Source organism: Balaenoptera ricei, chromosome 9, assembly GCF_028023285.1.
Source record: "Balaenoptera ricei isolate mBalRic1 chromosome 9, mBalRic1.hap2, whole genome shotgun sequence".
NCBI lineage: Eukaryota > Metazoa > Chordata > Mammalia > Artiodactyla > Balaenopteridae > Balaenoptera > Balaenoptera ricei.
This window is the reverse complement of record NC_082647.1, coordinates 16332898-16358598: the sequence shown is the minus strand read 5'-3', so window position 1 is coordinate 16358598 and position 25701 is coordinate 16332898. Positions and strand designations below refer to the sequence as shown.

The window sequence follows — 25701 nt, the reverse complement described above, 5'->3', positions numbered from 1 at the left end:
CATCGATGTATTAAAGAGCTTTAGGCCTACAATGCGTCTACAATGCGTTTCCCCGCACAACCCACTGCAAAGTAAAACTGCCTCGATTCCTGACAGTGGCTCGTCCTTGGGGACTTACACTGGTGATTATGGCTGTTACAGTTTTTATCTCCAGATAGCCTCCACTCCCATTCTTGTTCATTGTGTTACTGCTGCAACAGAAGAACTACCATATAAAGTGAGAAAGAACCGTTTTTACCAACAACAGGTCTGGGGGCTAGGACAGGAGAGGGATACCTGCTTCAGACATGCCAGGGGGAATCAGATCGTTGGCATTTCCTCTCAATTAATGTCTTTTACTTTGTAAGTGAACACACATTGGTTGGAAGCTGACCCTCTGTCAGTGCCCCAGCACAGAGGCGTTCTGAGAGGCCGTAAAGCAAGCAAGCTAAGAGGACAAGACAGAATCTGAGAGCTCAGAGCAGGCAAAGCAGCCTGGGCACCCACCAGAGGTGGCTCCAGGGGCAATAGGCACTAAACGCAGAGGAAACTTGTAGGACAGGGCAATTCATCACCATCAAGCTCATCTCCTGACAAGGAGTAGGACTCTGGCTTCCAGCTGTAACATTAAAACGAACCGTTCCCCCTGGGACTTAGCATGGCAGGCTTCCCTGAAGCTTCAGTTTCACTCAGTTATCTAATTATGAGAGAATGTGACATTGGTATTTACTTTTTCTACGGGGACAAATCATTCCCAGCAGGAGGGAGAAGTTGTTATTTTTGATCTGTTTTGTTTTGTCATTAAAAGGAAATTACTCACACATTAGTAAATAACCTCTTGTTAGAGGGAAATTTTTTTCTTTCTATAATTCTATCAATTCACCTGAATGCTGACAATCACTTCTTTTGTTTTCTGGGGACATGGTGGGTAAATGAGCAAGAGGGGAGTGTTAGAACTGGGTTTGAAAATTAACTCTACCACTAACTAGCTGTGTGATCTTCAGCAAGTTATGTAAGTACTGTGAGTTTCCCCCACTAAAAACTGAGGAGAACATATTTACTGTGTAGTGTGCTTTGTTAAAGATGAAATGATGTAGCTGAAACACTTTAGCACAGTGTCTCTGCACAAGAAGCACTCAGTAAATTTTAGCCTTTATTCTTAATGACTCTGATACTCTGTGATAAAAATAGAAACATTCTACATTTCACTTATGCCTTATATCATCAATTTCCCATATCTAATGACCCCGTATCTAATCAGAAACTGTCCCTTTACTTTGTCACTGCAGGCTAAATTGTGTATTAACCATTTTACTCCTCCTCACCCAGATATTAAAAAGGCTTCCAATAAAATTTAATATTTAATGATAATGTTGAAAGAAACCTTTTTCACACCCCTTCTCCTCCCCAGCACATCTTTTAACTTGTCCAAGGCAGTGTGTAATGCTGAGCAAACATCATAATATACACATACTTCCTCATCCCCTGCTGACACCAACAGCATTGTGCTCAGGGTGCTTTTAACAAATTGGAAAGTGATTTCACAGATGATTTCACAATTGAACTCATAACAATCCCATGAGGTAGGCAGGGCAGATACGAATAGCCTCACTTTACAGGTAAGGAAACTGAAACTAAGAGGGAAAATAACAAAGCCACAATATCCAAGCACATTTTCCATGAAAGGATAATCTGAGGGGATGGAGAAGGTCAGGGTTATTGGACTTTGGAAAATAAGATTTTCTCAGGAATGAAGTCTGTTCTGGGGATAGCCAAAGAGACCAGTCAGAGAGAGGAATAGGATCACTGGTGGAAAGCAAACAAAATAGAAAGTCAAGAGGCACAGAGCTTTCTTTTCCAATTTCACAATCCATTTGCCCAATGTGCCTCGATTTTTCTACCCATAACTTTGAGAAAGCAAAAATGCTACTTCTTACCTCTCTTACAAGTACACTGCAATGTCATTACTGTATACAAACACAAGCTTGATGACATGATACTCAAGGTTTTATGCTAACCACAGCAAACATGAACACTTTAAAATGTATAAACATAAGAAAACACATTTTAAGTGCTAATAGAAAATCTTGGTGATAGAGAAAATGAAAAGAATATTTTTCCAAGGATACATGGGCTAGAAGATATGAAAATTAGGTAAGATTAGGTCAATCAGCATTATAATTTTACATTACATATTTGAATCATTTTTGGAAGTTGCAGAATCGAACTAAGAGGCACGGACATGTAATAAATGTTTTGAAGCCATGGAAATGTAAAAGCCCTCTAATGTGGATAATGTTTAATTAATCACATATACCCACTTCTTAAAATAATCGATTCTGAAGTGCTGTTAATACTGAACAAGTCTTCTGGGTAGTTGTCACTGTTCAGGACTCCCCAGGACATTGACACTGCTTGCTGATAGCCCATAGCCCTTAAGAATTCCTAGCGGACTACAGAATTGTAATTCAGAAGCCCATCCCCCTTTATTCTGGAATGGGAGATTAAGTTCTTACAGACAGGAAGGCAAATGCAAACAAAGGTCATTAAAGGAAACCCTAGTTCAAAATAAAAACCAAACACAAATTTCTGGTTTATCATTTGAACCGGAAAATCTAAGGACCTCTAAATATGCAATAAAAAACCTAGTCAATACCAACACCGATGAGCAAAATAGCATATAACAGTAGGTCATCATTAGGTGGGTGATGCCTAATTCTGACTTAATAGGCCTGAACATAATTTCCCCTGTGATTTTTCATAGAACATGATACAACTTCATTCCAACATTGGGAGAGACTTTATGATACAGCAGCAGAACAGGCCTACTTTAAAACTCCACCTCTCTCTAAGTATTCAATTAATGAACATCTTTTGAATGTTTGCTATTTGTTGGGATCTATATCAAAGAACTCACAGTCTAGCAGGGGAGATAGGTAAATCAAGCATCAAATTTTTAAGTTAAATTCCAGAATGAAGAAAAATATGCGATGCAATGTTAAGTAGGGCAGAAAGCTCTCACAGATGATGATATGATTAACAGCGTCTCAAATGGTAAGTATAAATTGTCTATGGCAAAAAGGAGGAGTGCCTTCTGTCAGAACAGCCTGGCTAAAAGCAGGGAAACATGATAAACGTGCTGAGTTTCAGAAATTAGATGTAATGCCGCATGGCTAGAGCACAGAGCATAGAGAGAAGGGGAAAGATGCCCAAAGAAGCAGTAAGCAGTAGAGGAAGACAAAGAGTCCATCACTTAGGACTTTCTATTCCATGTTTAAGTTCAATATTGGAAAGATGAATATAATTATTGTCTATTGAAAAGATTTCATCCTACAGGCAATGAGAGTAGATTTTTACCATAATCAGTTTGCTGATATGTAGGTATACAGTGAAATAAAAGAAGGAATTCTAGAGGTATGGCTATCAGTTAGAAGACAATTTTAAAGGTCCAAGTAAGATATGGAGTGGCCCTAAATGAAAGGAATGGGGATGGAAAAGAAAACAGAGGTAAAAGAAGAATAAAAAACAGAGTTGATAGAATTTAGTGGCCAGGTAGCAATGAGAGGGTGAAGAGGAAAGCTTAAAACAGCTGTCTTTTTTTTTTTTTTTAAACTTGTTTGGCTAAATAGATAATGGTGCCTTAGCTGAATGAGCATGAAGTGGAATGTCAGTGGTACTCTTAGAGTCCTGGCTTATCCCTCTTTTATAAAAGATTAATCAAATTTCACTTTGTATTGCAGTACATATGTGTCATTTCATTGCCCCCTTCCCCAAAAGGGGATCCATCAGGCTCCTTGAGGGAAAAAGTTCTGTGTCACACATCACATTGTCCCTGCACATAGCCCCATATAGCATATTTGTATAACATGATTATATAACATAACTGACTCATTGCAAACACTTAATAAAACATTTCTGAATGACTGATTGAATAAATGTACAACTCCAAACCTTAGATGTGACAAAACTACACACTTTATCCTTTGAATAAAATAGTCATCTCTTAAAATGCAAATAACTCACCTCAACTGCATAACAGCTCAGACTACTACCAATTTCAGACTCATAACATTCTCTGCAAATCTCAATGTCTACTCTGGAAGGGACTTTTGGAAATACCTACTACAAATCCCCACTTTAAAGGTGAAATCTGTGACTCAGAGAAGGTACATGACCAGCCCAGAGTCACACAGAGTACAGTTGACGCTTGGACAACACGAGTTTGAACTGCGCAGGTCCACTTATATGAGGAATTTTTTTCAATAGTAAAAACTACAGCACTATAGGAACCGCAGTTGGTTGAATCTGCCAATATGGAGGAACTGCAGATATGAAGGGCCAACTCTAAGTTACACACAAATTTTCGACTGCACGGAGGGTTGGTGCCCCCAGCCCCTGCATTGTTCAAGGGTTAACTGTATCTGGAGATGGGACAGAAATCAGAATACGTTAAGCTTTGAAATATCTGTCAACCAAAATAGTTGTAACAGATTTGAAGATAATACAAGACATCAAATTTAGCTAGAATGCATTAAGTTTTTAAAAGCGCTTCATACTGTGCACTAAAAAAACACAAGGCAAACATCTTAAAGACATTTTCTTAAATAATTCTTCCTTCTGACAGTGAAATGCAAGGACCACAGCTCAACTTTTAGTTCTGAATTAGTATAAGTAAGACAGATTCTTACCGTGATCTTCTGAAGAGACTGGTGACCTAAAATGAGATAATAAGCATGATAAATCTTTTGTAAGTGACACTGATAATTACAGGTACAACAATGATCAAGAATAAGCTCATAGAAATTACACTCCCAAAATTCAGTTAAATAGAAATTCAGTATAGTAGTAGATGGTGTAATTGATGTGTTGGTTGTATGGTATATTCCAATTAATCACTCCCAAAGCTTACCTGGATTGGTTGAGTGGTAGATGTTATTAAAATAGTCTATTAGCATGGTGATGTAAGACTGAAACAAACTTAAACTGTCTGGATTCATCACACACAATAAAAGAACTCACAATAAAAGAAATGTGGTGATGGATGAAATCCTGTGACGTCACTAGTGCTGAAGGCCAGGCCTCCATAGAAAATACCAGGGATGTAAATAAACACTAGATTAAGTGTCTGTAGGTAAAAAAGAAATCTACTTGGACAATAAAAAATGAGACAGAAGTAAGGAAATGACATGTGCCCTTATCAATATTGCTTTTCACTTCCACTCACTGTGGAATTTAATGTTTCAGTGAGTATGATGTAGACCGTCTACATGTTGGCCTTATGTCTCTAAACCTGTGAGAGTCAGGATGAGGCAGAAGGGCAACCATTGGGATCCCACAGAACTTCTACAAAGTGATAACTTTTGCATATCATTTGAGGCTCAGGTCTAATTACAATATTAAGATACCAACGGATCATCATATCAACTCCTTTCACAATAATGACCTTTTCTTTCTCGGCTATTAATTGAGTTACTTTGAGCAATACAGACACAACTTTGTTGATGAATTCCCCTCAAGTTTGAAAGATACAGTCTTGACTACTGACTCATGCTTTTCTTGGGAGAAAGAGAGATGCATAATACTGCATTCAGAGGTGTTAGAATTTTGAAGGGAGAGGCAAGAAACCAGGAGGGAGGGGTCCTCTCCTCTAAATGATGGGCCTGCTGGAGCCCATAGCAGGGAGATGACCAAAGGCAAATGCATGAGTTTGGTAGTAAAGCTACCAAACTTTACATAACTAATATTTATATGTAGTCATAATATAACTAATATTCATGAGACATGATGACAAACGTTGGGGCAAGAATCATTCAGTGGGTGCATAGTGGTTGAAGGACAATTTTGGCTACTTTGGGATGCCCGATACCACTTTACTTTATCTACTGATCAGAAATATTTTTGTCCATTATGTGAACAAACAGTACAGTATAAAGACACAGGAATAATGGTGAGACAGCCTTGAACTTCCATTGGGTGGCAAAGTGAAATCATTTCAACCTTATAGGTCTCTTCAAGTAGACTTCTGTGTGTGAAAACTACAGAGGGTCCCCAGATCTGGTGGAGAAAAAACTGGCATCTGAGTGGTGGACACGGGAGCAGAGGGAGGGAACCTGACATGATACTAAGTCATCACTGCGGTGTCGGCTGCTTGAGAAATACTGCTGGGCCTCCTCAGGTGGAGCTGATCTGTCCTCTCCCTGGAGTCCCCCTATTTCACACTTTCACACACCAGTCTTCCCACTAGGTTGTGAGCTTCTTGGAACCTAGGACCATGTCTTATTTAGAACATAGCGGGTCCCTGATTAAAATGTATTAAATTGCATTAATTTCAGCACCACACACTAGAGTTCGGACTCAGACACACTCTGGAGCTCCTCAGAAATCACCACGTCACCTTAAAACCACCTTTGAGTTTGCCAGCTCCTAGGTCAGCTGTGAGGGAAGGGTCTAGGGAATGACCTGAAGCTCCAAATTAGTGACAGTGTGGGCACTCTCAGAGCCAAAAGACATCCTGTGCCCCCTACAACAGAGATGACCACCATCAAACAAAGGGGCAGAGGGGGCTGAACAGAGGTGAAATGGGATTGACATATGCACACTACTACATTTAAAATAGATAACCAACAAGGACCTACTGTATAACACAGGGAACTCAATATTCTGTAATAACCTAAATGGGAAAAGAATTTGAAAAGAACAGATACATGTGTAGGTATAAATGAATCACTTTGCTGTACACCTGAAACTAATACAACATTGTTTATCAGCTCTACTCCAATATAAAATAAAAATTAAAAAAGAAAAAAGAAATTAGAGAATTTCTTAAGTTGCAGAGGTCATGAAAAAAGAGTCAGCAACAAGGAAACATCTTCACTCCTGGTGTTTTCTGATGGGGAGGAAGCAAAGCATGTCTTAGATGGTTTGCAATTAATTTCTCACAGAGCTACAGGAATAAAGGAAAATCCATGCCAATGGACCACTAAATGTCTCAGGTGGAAGGCCAGTGAGGGTTTTTGCTGCCTTTCTGTAAAAGCAAAGCACTAATATTAAGTCTGAAAAATTCCAGATGGCTCCTTGAGAGCCCCAAGGGGATGCCTTCCGCAGTATGTCCAGGCAGTGGGGAAGAACTATCGATTTCAGACTGTTTTCTAAGGATTAGTCATGTTGAGTTTCTGTGCTGAATGTCTCCCACACGCCTGGGTTTGTGGAATTTTAAGACATATGGAGTATTTCAATCCTCACTCAGTATTTCACCTTTCACTGGAGCGAGTCACTAAATTATTCCACTGAGACGTGTACATCATCCATTATTGCTGGAAATGGGCATAAAAAGTTTTCTGGAACTTAGCTCAGGAGAGATGAAATATCATGAAATCAGCAGTATAAGTTATTTTTACAACAGAGAGGTTGAATCCCCGGAAGAGATAAATGTTCCTTAACCTGACAACAAAGGAAGGAAAGAAAGCTCACTGCTTATTCCTCCCACTGTACCTGAAGAACTGTGGCTTTGTCCCAGCCTGTTCATTCCTCCTCCACATACACTTTATCTTGGAGAACCTATCTGCTCTCACAATGCGGACTATTACTTCACTAGCGCTCAAGTAGCTCCAGGATTTAGAGTTTTCCCCCTCACTTCTTTCCTCATCCCTAGTCTTTTATTATGGGCTACAGGATATTTATACTTGATTTTGCTTTGTTTTATTGGTTTTGGTATTGTTTTACATTTTTATTTACATTCATTCAAATTCAGCAAAGACAACGAAAACAAAAACTCAAGACCTGCATTTAAAAATCTCTCTCCTATTTTATTGACCCTGAATAATTATTATTCAGATTTGAATCTTTCCCTTTATGTTGATTCAAACCTGAATAATAGTTATTACTTGAGATCCTTTTAAGTACCAGGCACCGTGCCAAGTGATGTGGATCAAAAAAGAAACAAGATATCAATTTCAAGGAACTCATAATCTAGTGAAGGAGGAAAATATGTAAACAAGTGATTATAGTATAATGAAAAAATGCAATAATCAAAACGTGTATGAGTAAAGGGGTAGCACAGAAGAGAGGGGGACCAATTCTCTTCCAAAAAAAGTAAAAGGTGGCTTCAAAAAGCAAGAACCATCTGAGCTGGGCTTTGAAGGATAAGTAGAAGCCTATTAAGTATGAAAAAAGAACTCCATGGGGTGGCAACAGGCATATGAAATAGGGGTAGAGACAGGAAATTTCATAACATGTTATCAGACATACAAGCAACTCAGTGTTGCTCAAATGTAAAGGAGTCATAAACATCAGGACTAAAGACAGAGGAGGGAGGGGCGTTTCATGTAGGAGCTGAGGGGCCAATTTGAAGTGCTTGTCATTTACCTTCTAAGCTACACAGAGCAAAGTTCTGAAGCAGAGAAGTCACATATTCTCACCTGTGCTTTTGCTCGGGCAGCTGTAGCGAGCAGACTACAAAACAGCAAGAATAAAGGCAGAAGACAAGCTACAGACTAGTATCGCAAAACTGCCACGTTAGTATCTCCGCTCTTCAATCCTTTTTGAAATTCATGGAAAATAACAGGGGGAATAAGAAACAGAAAAGGAAGTATCATCTTTGGCTAAACTAGAAGATGTCCCTAAACTGAAATTATTATATATGAAGAAGAGCAGCTATAGTAAAATTGGACCAAGTTTCAGGGAGACAGAGTGTTTCAATCTTAACTGAGGAGACATGAGCTACATCACGGACCACAAAACCTATGACAGAAAGCCCTCCGCTCTGAGCCATTCAGTAGCAGAATCAAACCCTGGAGGAGAGAGCTGCTAAGAAAGAGTCTGAAGACAAAAGATTCAAAGTCAAGCTTCCGGAAACACACCAACCCACTATCCCTAATTATCCATCCAAACTAGGGGTTCCAAAAAGAACTCACCCAATACATATATGAGTAATGAACAAAAAGGAACCATCATGACATCTACACAAAAATACTCAGAGAAGAGAGCAGGACAAGGATCTTCTGAAAAACAAAACTCAGGCTGAGAACATCCTAAAAAGATGATGGCACGAAGCAGGTAAAAACTGTGAACAAATCTCCATGAAATGGATAAATGGAATAAGGAAAGGAAGGGAGGAAGGAAGAAAACAAGGGAAGGAAACAGAGTCTCTGTGAACAGAAACTTAAAAGAAGAAACACAATGGTCAAAAAAAATAGCTAAAAGATGACAGTGGAGGAAAACAGCAAAGGTTTGCCCAGATCTTTGAACTATTAAGTTATAGAAAAAACCCGTGGGCTTTCCCACAGTGTCACCACTGCAGTGGGAAAAAAGGGATTAAGGGGAAGTGAATAACAATTAAAACTATATTAAGTAAGAATCCATTCATTTATTTATCCCTTCAAATATCTGCTTTGTGGAAGTGTTTTGCTTTTTAACCACTTTGATTTACTTTTCTGTAATTTTAATTGGAACACTTGCTAGTGAAAGTCCCCTTCCCAATGTTGACCCTGCTTAATTGAATATCCATACTTTTCTTTCCTTCTAAATGAAGGCAAGACTTCTCCAGCTAGGGTACACATGGGAACTTGAAAATAAGGGAAGCCTCAGGAAAATAAGACACCATTTTTAGATGGGGAATTATAAAATTTAACTGGTAAAATATTTTTAAAATATTATTTTTATGCTGAAACAGGCACAGCCATATTATGGATCCCAAAGCAAAAGTTGCTTGAATTCTTAAAGCAATAAAGTTAAAAAAAAAAAAAAGAAATCTGTGTTTGAGACAGTCAGCTTCAGGAATGTCTCCAAGGTCCCCAAGGGGATGAGTTTGTTCTCCTCTGCTCCCAAGGAAAAGACAGAAAATGTGAAATTATCCACTTAAATACAGCTATAACATCCTGGAACGAATTATTTTATAAGATTAATGTACGCAGATTTCAAGAATCTGAGGGAATGAGACGTAGAGTACACATCAGCTGCGGCTACTGTATTCGACAGGGCTGCTTCTAGAATTTGTCATCACTAAGACACAAGGAATGTCTAAGAAACACAAAAACGGTTGTGTAGATTGCCTTCCATCAGCATGTTTCCCTTCAAAGCCTCTAATCTTTCCAGTAGATCAACCACAAGGCTGAAGGACACTGAAAAATGTGCCCAATGTTCTACCAGCAATGTCATAACAATAAGAGCACAGGAGTGTCCTAGTTAGGATAGTGAAAGTCTTTAAGAAACACTGCACTTCTTGCAATGTTTTACTGTTTTCAATCAATAAACCTAGAACGGAGATGATGGGCATCGTGACTAGTTCAGCCTTTATGAGGTGGTGAAATGCTTTGCAATACATTTTAGATATGGGCATTTTCTTGGCAGCCTCCATGAAATCTCCAAGCTCTTCCTAACACAATACCTTCTTTAAAAAAAATTAATTTTTATTGGAGTACAGTTGCTTTACAATGTTGTGTTAGTTTCTACTGTACAGCAAAGTGAATCAGCTATACGTATACATATATCCCCTCTTTTTTGGATTTCCTTCACATTTAGGTCACCACAGAGCACTGAGTAGAGTTCCCTGGGCTCTACAGTAGGTTCTCATTTGTTATCTATTTTATACATAGTATCAATAGTGTATATATGTCAATCCCCATCTCCCAATTCATCCCACCCACCCCCTTTACCCCCCTTGGTGTCCATATATTTGTTCTCTACCTCTGTGTCTCTATTTCTGCTTTGCAAATAAGATCGCCTATACCATTTTTCTAGATTCCACATACATGCATTAATATACGGTATTTGTTTTTCTCCTTCTGACTTACTTCACTCTGTATGACAGTCTCTAGGTCCATCCACATCTCTCTTTTTTTATTTGAGTAATACTGTCCTGACTCTACTTTTTTCAAGCCTCTATAAAATATTTTGCTTTTATGTTTTTCATCTCATGGCTTTAATTCAGTAGCATCCATGGCTTTCCTACTTGGCCCTTCCTTGGACTATCTGTATCATTCCCTCCCTTGGAGAGAGAGAGGTCAGTAGACTATCCATTTTACATATTCTTTCCTAAAAACAGATTAGATGAATACTGGGGACCCACCTATATGGGTCTGTTACTTTTTGGAGAGAATCACCCACAAATGAATGTTAATCTCATTCCCCAGTGTCCCCAACACATATACCCTCCACTGAGATTTTCTAAACCACCTCCTGGTGGGGAGCTGGCAACCAAAGGGGCCACCACATAGATAGAGGTGAGCTTGGAATAAAAATATAGGACAGGTGTAAGAGGCACCTGAATAGGCACAAAAGCAGAGATTCATATTCTGAAAATACTTAGCCACAGATTATTTCTATAAGACTGTGGATGGGGAGGGAGCTCTGAGATATTCATACCAACCCACAGGCCTGGCTGGAGGAGCCAAGGCCCTTCATTTCCTGGTTACCATCATGCAATTAAAAGAGAAAACACAGGAGGAATGGCAGGGTGGTCTAGAAGCTGTGCTACCTCTAGACTCCGCCCGGCACACTGCAAATAAAGCATCCTCGGCTGCTAAGTCCTCGTGAACGAGGCAGTCCATGACCGCACACTGAAAGCAACTCTCTCTACATATATTTCACCAATTTTCCTTGTCATGCCTAACATCCCTCTTTACCCTCTAGTTTTTCGGATGAGGACCACAGCATAAACACTACTTTCTATAAGCACAGGGGAGATCATCCAACCTACTCAGGAAGAGAAAGAGAAGCATCTGGTTTCTAGCTTTATATCAACTCTGAATGTTGTCTCCCTCTCTCCTTTGTCATTCTACTTTCATTTCTTCTTCCCTCTCCTGACCACAGCCCTGACAGTTCCCTGGGCTTATCTCATCCACCTTTCTTACACTTTGGTGAAAGCCAGTATCTCTGTACACACAGCCTCCCATCACGTGCCAATGGGCACCTGCTCCTACTGAAGAACATCAAGAACATTCAGGCCTGGGCAAAGTTCCCCAGGTTGGACTCTGTTTCCTGCCTGGACCATTATTTCTCATTGTCTGTTAACAAACTCTTGAGTAATGTCTCAAGTGGAAACTGATTTCCCAGCTGGACATCCCTTCCAGGCACATTTCAAGGGTCCACACACCACTGCTGAATAAACACCATCTTTGTTTTGCTTCTGTTTTACCTTGAACTGATGAAGCTACAGAAATTCAATTTATTTCCTGAAACTGTTGATGGACAAAGAACTTTCATTTAAGTCAAGCCAGCCAAGGGATGATTTAATATGGTCTCAAAGCATGGCTGTAGGTAATCATCTCTGGGCAACTGCCTTCTCCCTTGAGCTTCCCTCAAGGATATGCATTGCCTAAGGACTGCTATGCCCAACCTATGACATCATTTTGAGGGCTTGAGGGAGCAACAGTGAGATCACAGATCTAGCTGACATCTTCACCACCATCACTCCAGGCCCTAAGCATCTCTAACTAGATAAAATAGAACCAGAAATCCCTTAGCACTGAGAACCTCCATCAACTATACAATCCTCTCTGTTTGCTTTTCCTCCCTCTAATTATGAATATTGCTATTAAGACAATGAACAAAGCACATACAGTAAGAGAGCAGGCAAGAATGAGAGCAAAAGAGATGAAAGGTACAGCAACCACACAAAGTGGCATTGAAATGAGAGAAAGACAAACACATTCTCTATTCAAGTGGTCACAAACCCATTCAGGGATTGCCAAACAGCCTCAAAGGTAACATTCACCACCAACAGAAGGGAGGGTTGTGGAAAGAGGAAGGAGAGAGAGATGGGCATTTGTGTGGAGGTGGGGAAATAAGTTCCAGAACTCAAATAATAGAGCCTGCTTGGGGAGTTCTTCATTTGATGTAAATTTCCTTTAATTCTGTTCATGCTCATAATTTCCTATTAAGACTCTTCTATCCAAATATACACCCGATGATCCCAACGTGAGCTGTACTTGAAATATCCTTTTTAATAAGTTCCTGTGTTTAGTTATATTTGGTGTTTTGCAGACAGCACTGTTTTACCACTAGCCTGTATGATTCAATTTCTTCTATACACCCTCCTTAATCAGTCTGCAGAGTGAGGAAGAAACTCCTAACGCCCTTTGAGCTTGAAATGTTACTGCCACCTACTGTTCATCCCTAAGAACTGCAACGAAATGAGGGGAAGGAGTTTCTTTGAAATGCATGGTTAGAGATGAGGCGAAACGGACAAAAGTGGGCGTCGGCTACAAGAAGAAAGAGATTTTTTAAAAAGAGAGATGACCTGGAAGAACCTAATACAGACCAAGTTCATTAAACATGAAAAACTGGCCATCACACTTTTTATTATGTAAAATATGAACACTCCTGCGAAATATTTTAACGTTTTGAAGATGTAAAAACCACAAAAAAATGGTGCATCAGACATTGTACAATCATGCAGAAAAGAAACAGATGTGATAGTTCATATTACAAATCGGTCTTTGCAATATAGTTGCCTGCCTAATTTCTAAAAAGGGATTAAAGGAATAGAAAAGGCATGTTATTCTAAAATCTGATCAAGGAAGATATACCTGCAGAGACCAGGTGGGGAGTATCAGCAGGGAATATCTTTTAGAAAGAGCTGCCGGCTTTAGGCTAATGACTCTGGGAGCCCTGGCCAACAACTGCTGTTGAGACGCAATCCATCTGGAGTCTTGTAAGTGTGGACTTTTTTTTTTAAGCATAAATTGAAACAGGAAGCTCTAAATTGTGAGGGCAAATCACATGAGTGCTACGTTCGGTATTAACACAAGAAACTTATACAAAAGACCATCTCACATATCACATGATTCAGGATAGGCAATATCTACCTTGTGGAGCCAAGGCAATTGAGCAAGGGCTTACCCACAGCTAATTATTTTTATGAAATGCAATACGGATTTCTGAATCCAGCATTGGAAAATGGAAGAAAAAACAGGCGGATGTGGGAGCTGCTTTGGCACTTCTCCTGAAGATAACTATAATATATTCCAGAAGTTTTCCTATCAAAATCTCCTCCCACCTAACCCACTTCTCAGAAGAGGGAATTCATGTTCAAAACACCGGCATGGGAAACAAAATCTAAAAAAAAAGTCTCTCTCTCTGCCCAACTCTTCTGTGTCCAAGGAAGGTGCAGTTTCTAAGTGATATATTATAAACAACCCAAAACAGAAAAGGAGCTCCCAGAGAAAACGATAAATTGATGAAAATAAATCATGGTACAAGAAGTGAAAACGGGCTCCACACACTCTTTGAGAACAACTCAGTTAATCCAATGTTTGAATATTAAGCACTCCTACATGCTTAACTATAACCTGTGGCGGGTACTGAACTTAGAACATTCCCACTTAGAAATCGCCCACTTTCAAGGAGATTCCAAGGGGGCTATCGGGTGAGGCTACCATTAAAGAGAGCACTGGAGAAAGTCGTAAAGTAATGTCTGTTGCTGTAGTTGCTCTTATGCTTGGTGATCAGCTCAAGAGCCAGAAAAGTTAGGAAAAGGGAAAACGTGGTCCCCATTTCCTTGAATTCCAAGTAAGTAGCTTCTCTACATTGTATAGCTATTCCTTACCCTGGTCTCTTTGGGGTTGTGGGTTCAGAGGTCCCCAGAGGTTTCTGAGAGAAGTTCCACACTCTGTACAACCTCCCATTTCCAAGAGCGATGAATGCACCCCCTTCACATCCCTCACCCTGCTCCTGAGCACACCAGGCGATAACTGGTCAGTATCCCTCCAACCTGAGACTCACAGGCAAATACTTTTGGAAGGATTTCAAAATTATCCTTCACCCTTTAAATCAATTTAATCAAATGATTCACACTGAGGCCGACACACTGAGAAAACAAGAGGTTTGGTGGGAGTTTGAGAAAGAAGCAAAAGGATGGATGGGTTATTTTGGAGGTGAGTGGTTAGAGAGGCTGTCAGGAGACAGCTGAAACCTTGAAACAGACCTCCGAACATTGAATGCACTGGGCTCTGAGGAAGTGGGGCGAATGGGATGAGGAACAGAGGGGCGGGACACAGAGGTTCACTTGCTCTCCCCAGCGCTGTCTCACTGGCGTTCCCTCTCTGCAGAGGTAGGGAGGTGGGAAAGAGGGAGCCAGGAGTGAGCTGATTTCTCAGCGACCTTCCGAGGAGATGAGGGCAGCCTTTGAAGGGTTAGTCCCAGGACCAGCGTTGGAGAGAGGACTGACATGCAGAAATATTTCATGTCACAGGTAGATGTACCAAAGTCACATTTAGGAGAAACTACAGCCTCTTCTCTGATTGTTAGAGCGAGAAACAAATATTTAGCTCAGATCCTGACAAGCACCCTTATAAAGTGGCAATCTGTGGGAAAGAGAAGTTGCCTCCCACCTTCCTTTCCATTGCCAAAACCTGCCATGGAAGCCCAGTGATGGGGCATGTGTCGAGGACCATGGTCCACAGGGTGGGATCCTCTAAAAGTGACATGACAGGAAACTTAACTTTGCATATTTGCCCCCTTTTGGAAAGGAAGGAAAATCATTGTTGGAGCCCTCAGAAACTGTGGGCACTTTCCTGATGGCAGGGACATTTGCCAGCATTCCCAGGGGATGGTTCTTATCACTCTTGACTAAATTTTAATCCTGTTGCTTAAAAATACTGGGCCCTCAAGGAGAGACGTGGCATCATTTTGTAGAACTAACATTCCCTGCATCTATGCCAACTTTTTCTAGCTTGAATCCCGTCCAACATACCCTACATCCCTATTTTTCAAACTGATGAGATTTCAGTGTCAAGTCCTCAAGGAAGATCCAGCCACTGTTTCAAGGAAGAGAGGACCGACCACACAAAAATGGATTGTGCTGTGACCCTGCACCAGCACAGGGCTGCTCCCAGTGGACACAAGACAGAGGAATGAGAGGGGGTCTCTTGTGTGTCCAAGCCCTCACTTGTAGCACAGCCACTGAAAACAAAACAAAAAAATTCCCGTTCCTATACTGGCATAACAATACTCACTCTAAACTTCCCCAGTGCAGAGGGAGATGGAGTTATTTTCCCCATTTTAGAATGGTGCTTAAGTGATTTTGTCACAAAAGACTCTTGTTACTTCTGACCTGCTTTCCTTAATGCCCTAAGGCAGAGCGTGTTGTTGGAAGGAAATAGAAATCTCTTCTGTTTTGTTTTTAAAGAAGACTCAATAATTCCCTAAGAGGCCCTTCCAACTGCTCTCTACCTACTAGGAAACTCAAGAAAAGTGCTTTTCTACACAAATTGCCCCCATACTTCCTAACGCTCTGGCTTTGCCTTGTCTCCTTTAGCTGGAAATCTGAGAATTCTGTTCCATCCATAAAATTTTGATGGTTTATGGTTCCCCACATACCAAGTTTCTTCCCCTCCATCCAAAGAACATCCAAAACCTCTTCAAGAACTAAACTTCACTAACACAACCAAAATAATCCAGAGATACATGGGAGACGCGCTAACATCTCACTGCATAGGCTTCTAGAAACAATTTTTCCTCCCCCCCTTCCCATCCCCCCAACACTGTGCACATCAACAGGGCACCTACAACCGCTAATACCCACCAGAGTTACCTTTTACTTGCTCGCTTGTAAAATAGCAAGGGTTCCCTGAGTCAGGGATTCAGTGCATCTTTATTGTTTTAATATGTTAATTCCCTGGATCAAATTGAGGAGCAGTTATAGAAAGAACAGAGCAAAATTTCTTATTAATTATTTTGCCCACGTAAAGGGACATCGTATCATTATGTGCTTGGCTAGAGAGGACAATGGCAGGAGGTAAGTTAGGGAAAAAAGAAGAAGAAAGGAAGATACACGTCAGCTAAACGGCAGTTTTTCCAGCTTGAGTGATTAGCCAGGGAGAGCAAGATTTAGACCAGTCATGCAAGGGACTATCTCTATCCTGAGTGCACTGATTTCATCTCTAAGATATATTCCAGCAAAACCTGTTTCCCACTAAGAGGATTAATTTTCTCCGTCTTATCTGATTGTGATGCTCGAAGGATATTTCCACAACCAAAATCACGGCCCAATAGTCTGTCTTCCTGTTGAGAACCTGGAGCTTCGACAATAAGCGCAATTAACCTTTTTTTTTTTTAGAGTCAGGCCATCACCTAACGTTCCAAGAAGAAACTGGGCAAAGGAAATAGCTGGAGACAAGAGAGGCATGAAGCTATTACTCCTATGTTCAGTCCAGAACTTCTGAGTTTTGGGAAGAGGTGAATTTCAGGGCTATCTTCCTGATAGGATGGTTCAGAATTATAGACTACACTAAAAAAGGTCAATTTTTCAGTTTAAAGTATTGTTAGGTGTTTTGGATATCCCTAAATAACTTGCCAGGTTGTACAAACATCCTTAAATACACATTAGGTAGAGTGATGTTCAACTGTCATGGAGTACTGAATTAGTTGAGAGGTATTTCTGGTGATATAATGATGAAAAGCAGATACCTGTTCATGGGCAAAAGTTGAAGAAAATAAGCATAGAGCCCTTAAAAAGCCTCTTTTCTTCTTAGTGGCTTGCGTTTTCATTAATTCTTTAAATATTCATCCTTTTCATATAAAAATAAAAAAGTGAAATCTGGAGGAAGCAGCAAATTCTCTTTCCTCTTGTTTCCAGAACACTCTACGCATATATCCATTATAGCACTTATCAGAGGGACCTATAATAATTGGTTTATTATTTCCCCTCTGAATATAAGTTCTTCAAAGACAATAATTTCTCATTTAGTTTTACATCGTCAATGCCTAGGTATATGTATTGCTTCTACCTAGAAGGTGCGGAATACGTATTTTCTCAATAAATTAATGACTAACTGAATGCCTCAACCCATTTCTTAGATTCCAGTGAAGTCATAAATCAGACCAGATACATTATAGTTCAATATTTTATAACTCTGTCTCTTGTTAGAGAGAGAAATGCTCCACCGATCATAAAAATCCATCAACCCTGCTTAAGCTAAGCAGGTAACAGATACCTGAGTACACAGATGTCTGGATTGAATGTCTGTGGTTCCCTACACTGTCTCCCCAGTGTCTTAATCCAGTGGCAAGATCTTTTACTTATATCTGTGTGACCTTCACCTTAGCTCTTCTAGGCTCAGGACTTGGAGATACTAAGAACATGTGCGTTTTTTCCTTTTCTTTTTCTTTTGGGGGTTTTGCACAAACCACAAAACATAATAACTAGAAAAGATTATTTTTATTCATAAACTAAACAATACCTTCCAGTCCCTTTACCTGTTTTCCCTTAACCCAGAGGTTCAGAGGTAAGTTCAGAGGTAAGTCTGTCCTTTCCTCAAAGAGGACTTGGAAAGAATATACTAGAGTTTTTACTCAGTGCCTATTTTTTTTTTTTTTTTTATCTCATAGATCATAAAGTTGGGAAAAGTCTTCCTTTGGAATCAGATTCTGTCTGCTAAAATTTTAGTTAATTACTTCCTTATGAATCTCCTGCCCAAATGAAATATAGTCTTGTTATGAATTGTGGTGGTTCAATTAATGATGAGAGCAAATGTGTTTCCAGAAACATGTTATTTTAGTAGCACTTTCTTAGACACTGTAAACACATTTTTTAACTTAAAGACAAATTCCTTATGGTCCTAGCAGTAACAATGTGAGTCACCTAGAGCCCGTCCTCTGCAACAAGAGAAGCCACTGCAATGAGAAGCCCCTGCACCGCAACGAAGAGTAGCCCCCACTCACCGCAACTAGAGAAAGCCCGCGCGCAGCAACAAAGACCCAACGCAGTCAAAAATAAATAAATAAAATAAATAAATTTATTTTTTAAACATATTGTTTTTATTGTGTTCATAGGATTTGAAGATCCTATATGTGTTGTATATCCTTCTTTGGAATTGTAGTCTCCCCTAGAGGACCTGTGTATAAGTAGACAATACACACATACACACACAGACATGGAATATCTACATATATTAGAATCAGGCCATCACCTAAAGTTCCAAAAAAGAAACTGGGTAAAGGAAATAGCTGAAGACAAGAGAAGAATGAAGCTATTACAGATACATACATAATATATATATATATATATATATATATATATATATATATATATATATATATCTATTATACATATGTATATATGTATGTATCCATGAGTTCCAAATCCTGAGTCAACCAATCGCGGATCATGCACTAAGTTTATGATCCACAGTTGGTTGAATTTGCAGATGTGGATCTGCAAATACAGAGGTCTGACTATGGGACTCGAGCATCCATGATTTTGGTCCTGGAACCGATTCCCCACAGATATCAAGGGACGACTCTATAAATCTTTCTTTAAAAATTGTAATGTATCTAAATGGAATTTTAATAAATGTAACCAGTGCCAGTAATAACAGAAATCTACTTCATTCTGTTTGTTCATTCTGTCTGCTCTCCCTGAAGTAGAAGGGAGGCTGATGAATCTTAGAAGCTAAAGTTAAAACTATGAGAAAACCCTGAGGAGCCCTGCTCCCCTCCCCGGGGGGCTAAGGGGGAGGTTGGGTCAGTCAGAGTTCAGAGGGGAAAGGTCTCTTGAGCAGATGCTGACTGTGTGCCATGGAGGTAGAATGAGCTGGGAAAGCACTGGAGTTGCACTCCTTTCTATCTCCTGTATTTTAAAATTAACCTTCTCAGAATTTTGTCTCTTATTTACCTTTCGAAAGAACCAATTTTTAAAAATTTTATTCTTGGTTAATCATTTATTTTGTCTGTTTTATTCCCCTTGTCATTGATTTCTATCTTTATTATTTCTCTTCACTCTTGTTTCTTTGTTCTCTATTCTGAGTCTTTTTCCAGTTTATCAAATTGAATGCTTTATTTGTATGGAATCATTTTTCTCTTGATAAATGATTTAGAGTCATAAATCATTCTGTGAATACCACTTCTGTCATTTCCTGCAAATTCTGATAAACAGTATTTTCAGTTCTAAGAATTTAAAATTTCCCTTTTGATTTTTTTAATAGAATTACTTAGCCTGGTGAACAAGATGTTAAAATTGAACTTTTACTATCTCCAAGTTGACTGGGGCTTTAAGGCTGAAAGCAATAGATGCCAGTTGTACCTAGAATATTACAATAATTCTTCAGGTCCCTTCACATACTGATTCTTAAATATTCCTAATGGGAAAGTAAATTGTGCAATATGGACCAAAGTTGAAACTATATAGGGACTTCCCTGGTGGTCTGGTGGTAAAGAATCCACCTTCTTGGGACTTCCCGTTGGCAGTGGTTAAGAATCCACCTGCCAATGCAGGGGACACGGGTTTGAGCCCTGGTTCAGGAAGATCCCACATGCCCCAGAGCAACTAAGCCCGTGTGCCCCAACTACTGAGCCTGCACTCTAGAGCCCACGAGACACAACTACTGAGCCCTCGCGCCACAACTACTGAAGCCCGCACGCCTAGAGCCCATGTTCCGCAACAAGAGAAGCCACCACAATGAGAAGCCCACATACTGAAACGAAGAGTAGCCCCCACTCGCCACAACTAGAGAAAGCCCGCGCGCAGCAACGAAGACCCAACGCAGCCAAACATAAATAAATAAATAAATTTATTAAAAAAAAAAAAAAAAAAAAGACTCCACCTTCCAATGCAGAGGACATAGGTTGGATCCCTGGTTGGGGAACTAAGATCCCACATGCCGCAGGGCAACTAAGCCCGCACCACAACCACTGAGCTCGTGTGCCTCAACTAGAGCCCACGTGCCACAAAACTACAAGGCACATGCACTCTGGAACCCGCGCACCACAACTACAGAGAGAGAAAACCCACATGCCACAACTAGAGAGAAGCCTGCGTGCCACAACTACAGGGCCCACGCGCCCTGGAGCCTGCGCGCCACAACTAGAGAGAGAAAACCCGCATGCCACAACTAGAGGGAAGCCCACGCACCTCAATGAAGAACCCGGGCACAGCAACAAAAAAAGATCCCCCGTGCCTCAACGAAGATCCTGCAGCCGCAACTAAGACCCGATGCAGCCAAAAATAAATACATAAATAAATAATTTTTTTAAATGTTGAAACTGTATATACACCCTATGACACAGGTGGACACACGCAGACTGTTCACTGTATTTTTAAATAATAAAATATTAGAAATCAATATCTAAATGGAGGAATAAGTTATGACATATTTGTATAACACAATATCCTATACCAAATTAAATGACTTAAAATCTACATATATCAATGTAACCGAGGAGGACACTATGAGGCCGTCCCAGGACAGACCCCTCTCCCATATCTTCTGCTGTAGCTCCTCTCTGAAGTCAGACCCCTCTCCCATATCTTCTGCTGTAGCTCCTCTCTGAAGTACCTAGATGATAGTACCTGATGCATATTTCCAGACTTTTTCAGATGTTCAAACCACCACCAAATGGAAGAAATTAACTACTTGATGATCATGAGCAAGTAGCCCCACAGACTTTCTGGTGCCTAAGAATTGATCACCATCAACCAATCAGAGAATTGTGCACAAGCTGATCACATACCCTGAGACCCCCTCTCCCCTACCTTGCCTTTAAAAATGCTTTGCTGAAACCCTTCGGGGAGTTTGGGGTCTTTTGGGCATAAGCCACCAAATCTCCTTGCTTGGCCCTGCAATAAACTTTTCTCTGCTCCAAACTCTGATGTTTCAGTTGTTTGGCCTTACAGTGCATTGGGCACACAAACTTGCATTCCGTAACATCGATATGAATGAATTTTAAACATTTGATGTTGCATGAAGTGGCAAGTTCTAAAAGTGTATGCACTGTTCAATACAGGTGATGAAAAGTAAAAAGATAACACAAAACAAAAAACCCATAAAACAATATATATTTTTATGCTACTGTATGTTGCTATGGATAGAAAGACTTAATGCAAGTAATAACATAAAACAATAAGGTGATATTTCAGTGTTGTTGGCACATTAGTATTTTTCATATAATGTTTGAGCTTATTTAGATTGGGGCATATTTAACACCTATTTAATAATGTTTAAATAAAAGCCTATCTTCATTTTTTGTTTCAATCTCTTTTTTTTTTTTTTTTTTTAATTTATTTATTTATTTATTTTTGGCTGTGTTGGGTCTTCGTTTCTGTGCGAGGGCTTTCTCTGGTTGTGGCAAGCGGGGGCCACTCTTCATCGCGGTGCGCGGGCCTCTCGCTATCGCGGCCTCTCTTGTTGCGGAGCACAGGCTCCAGACGCGCAGGCTCAGTAATTGTGGCTCACGGGCCCAGCTGCTCCACGGCATGTGGGATCTTCCCAGACCAGGGCTCGAACCCGTGTCCCCTGCATTGGCAGGCAGATTCTCAACCACTGCGCCACCAGGGAAGCCCCAATCTCTTTTTTTTAAAGAAAAAAAATGCTTTCAATTAGTTCTCAACCATATTTACTTGTGGGTAAATTTGCAGCTGTACATATTTAATGTGCATATGTAGTCTTCCTATATTGTAGAATTTTTCACCTTACAAATGCTTATAAAGACAGATATCAAAGTAAATCTTTCTTGGGCCCTGGGACTCTGGGCACCCTGCCTTTTCACTGGCCCTTCGGGAAAACAGTGCAGTATGGTAGGGTCAGAAGTCAAGCAGACCTCACTCAAACCACAGTTCCCACACTTGTTATCTTGGGTGACCTAAGATGAATATTTTAAACTCTATGAGCTTCAGTTTTAAACAATGTGAGATTTAAAAGTTGTTGAAAGAATTAAGGATAATTTAATCATAGTGCAAAGCACGTAGCAAGTATCAATACTAGCTATTACTGACCTTATTATACATTACATATCTGTATAAAATATACATAATTCCATTGTTCTATAACTGCAATTATACTTATGTGTATCAAAGATGCTCTCTGAAGTAAATAAAGAAATGTTCTTCCTAAGAAATTAATGAACACACATACACAAAAATATTCAGAATTAATAGACAAATTGGGTAAGGTAAAGTATGTAAATGATTTAAAGCAACCATTTTATTTTGTTCGTACATTCTGTGAGTCAAAGGTTCAAACAGAGCCCAGTGGGGACAACTTGTCTCTGTTACACAATATCTGGAGGTTCAGCTGGAAAGACTCAAAGCTAGAAGTGAATGTTTGTTTTCTAAGTTACTTGACAGAAAAATGTTTTAAAAAGGAGTCAGCTGCTCTAGTGCATTTAAGGCATAAGGTAGTATAAATATCCAGGAAAACTAGTATCTGCCAATTGAAGATTAATAAAATATGAAGAGAAATTCCTAAAAGGATAATATAACCCGAATAAAAAATAAGAGTTGATTCTGATAAAGGGTTTTAAGAACTTGACTATTATATAAAATGGTACATTTATTTGTGATTCTTGGAAAGAATATTTACTGTCTTAGAAACAATCTCACATATCATGATATATATATTAACATACTATACACAGAAAAATCAGGGCATAGGAAACTAGATTGAGCTCAGGTGCCTGAGCTTTTGTTTCCACTTTTGGAAACAGCCTGTATATAAGAATAACTGAAACACTCATCTGGTTTGTCTAGTCTTAATTTCTATTTCTATGGCTAATTAAAACCCTAATTTTCAAAAAAATCTGCCCGAAGCTAGATGGTCACTTTTTTAGCTGTCAGTGGGTGGCTGACTCAGCCTCGTTCACAAGCCTCAATTCCATATACAAAAGAAATGAAAAAAAATGCCCTGAATTGTAAGCAATCGAATGGCCATCAGAAACTAACAACACAGTTTAATTAAAAAGGAAAATCCATAGTAATTCATTTTTTCCTTTCCACTCTTCACACAACAGAATAAGAGTTAGTACAGAGAAGCAATTAAAATGAAATCACCTTTTGCCCTTGGGGTGTCTCAGTAGAACCTTTACCACCAAAATAATTAGCTTCAGATTTCTCATTTTCCTCCCCTTTGTCACACTGAAATTGCTTCCGGTCTTAGAAACAATGCATTGCCCTGCCTCTTCGGTTAACCCTAGGCTTCTAAGAATCTCAATCATCTTGTTATTTTGTAAAAATGGTTAAGACTGCATAGTTACAAGGCCACTGTCCCTATTTGATTAGGACCTCGAATCGGACTGGAAACCAGCCTGATCTCACGAATTACAGTGAACTTATACAACCTCTGAGATGGGGTGACTGGATTGGAGGCAAACAATGGGTGCAAATGACTGTGTCCATGACCACAGGGTGCACCTTGAACCTGCTCCTGCAAGGAGGGGTGACAGAAGGGAGGATTCTCGGGACACGAGTGTACCAACACTGTTGCAAAACTCAGCACCCATCCCTCAGATGAAAGCACACCCACTCTCCTGACCTTTGAACAAATGCTGCATCATTTACCCAGAGAGACTACAACACAGTGTGCGCGGCACTGCACCTCAGCCATCAAGACCACCTGGCAATATTACACATCACAGCCAGAGGCTCACAGAACTGGAGACTCATGAAACTGACCTGTCACAGCACATCAAAATTTTCACACAAATAAAACACTCTACGTCACTTCCAAACTACTCATGTCACTCTCACGCATGTCCTCACAATACGGCAAACACAGGGGCATCTGGTAAACACTGGGTTCCAGTAAAGCAAACCCTGGTGAGGTTCAAAGTAGTTGTAGGTCCATATGCAAGGTCTCACTGAGGCTCGGGAACAAGAGAAATGGAAAGCGAGGCTCCCCTGGGAGCTTCGGGGTGGGTAAAAGGGAGCAAGGTGAACAGGGTGACACAATCAGGAGACAGCTGGAGCACCACTGAGAAGAGAACCCTTCCCATCGGCTAGGACCCCACAGAACCCTCTCCCAGCAACCCCAGGGGTACACAGGGCAAGAGACAGAAAGAGCTCTTACTGTAGCACTCGGGAGTGGCTGAAATCTTTCAGATCTGAGTCTTCGTAAAATGGAGTTATCATTCCCAGCCCGCTGTCACTCAGCATGCGTTTCCGGAGGGCAGGATTCCACCAGTCTGTCATTCTGGGAGGGAGAAGGGCACCAGACATTCAAGGTCAGCCACAGGGCTTAGTCTGCTCTTTCTCAGGATGATTCTTGTCTCCAAATGTGAGGAGGGAAATTAATCTTTATTGGGTATTTACGAGGTATTTCACCCTTATTAGTCTGTTTAATTTTCTCAACCATCAGGAACTCTTTGTATGCTGCTGCCCTCTTTATAGATGAGAAAACTGAATTTCAAGATTAAGTAATTTTAAATATGACACAGATAAGAAGCAATGGTGCCTGATGTAGAAAGACAGGTTAGAAAATAACAAAGCCTGGATTTGCTCTTTCACAGCTTTCCAGTTCTCAGTTTATTTCCAGAGGGGGCAATGGAAAAGAAATAAGAAAGGAATGGATTCAAGTTCTTGTGGATTTGCAGGCTACTTTATCTCTGGAGCTAGAGCTGATAGAGAATGACTGAGAGGGCAAAGCCCAGGGCGAGCTTGGCAAAATGGGCTCACCCTTCATCAGATCAAACACTACGTCCCCGATCAGGTGGGGTGGGAGGACACCTAGACTGCAGCACCTACCGCTTCTACAGCGGGACACAGCATCACACTTGCTTTCCCCACAACTGACAGTCTTGACTTATCGTATGTGGCCTTTCCCACTACCTTCCGGGACCCCCAGGGTTTTTTATCAGGCCATCCTTCGTGACTGTCGGCTTTCCCTTCATGCCAGGACAGCTCCGGTATCACTAACTCTGGCTCCTAAACACAGCTGTATATCTGTTCCAGCCTGCCACTTCTGTCTTCTTTTGGCTCCCCACAGACTAAGGACGTACCACTGCTATCAGCTGGCC

The 25701-nt window shown here is 40.3% G+C and overlaps 1 protein-coding gene across 9 annotated transcripts in view; it reads right to left on the bottom strand.

Annotated features, from left to right (window-relative positions):
- Positions 1 to 25701, bottom strand: part of DGKI (diacylglycerol kinase iota) — a 468554-nt gene that overhangs the window by 46698 nt on the left and 396155 nt on the right. For all 9 annotated transcript variants that reach the window (XM_059933287.1, XM_059933288.1, XM_059933290.1 and 6 more), the window contains 2 exons: positions 24756 to 24878; positions 4668 to 4693 (listed from right to left, as the gene is read on the bottom strand). In XM_059933287.1, coding sequence (XP_059789270.1) covers positions 4668 to 4693; positions 24756 to 24878 — 149 coding nt within the window. The remainder of the gene's footprint in view (positions 1 to 4667; positions 4694 to 24755; positions 24879 to 25701) is intronic.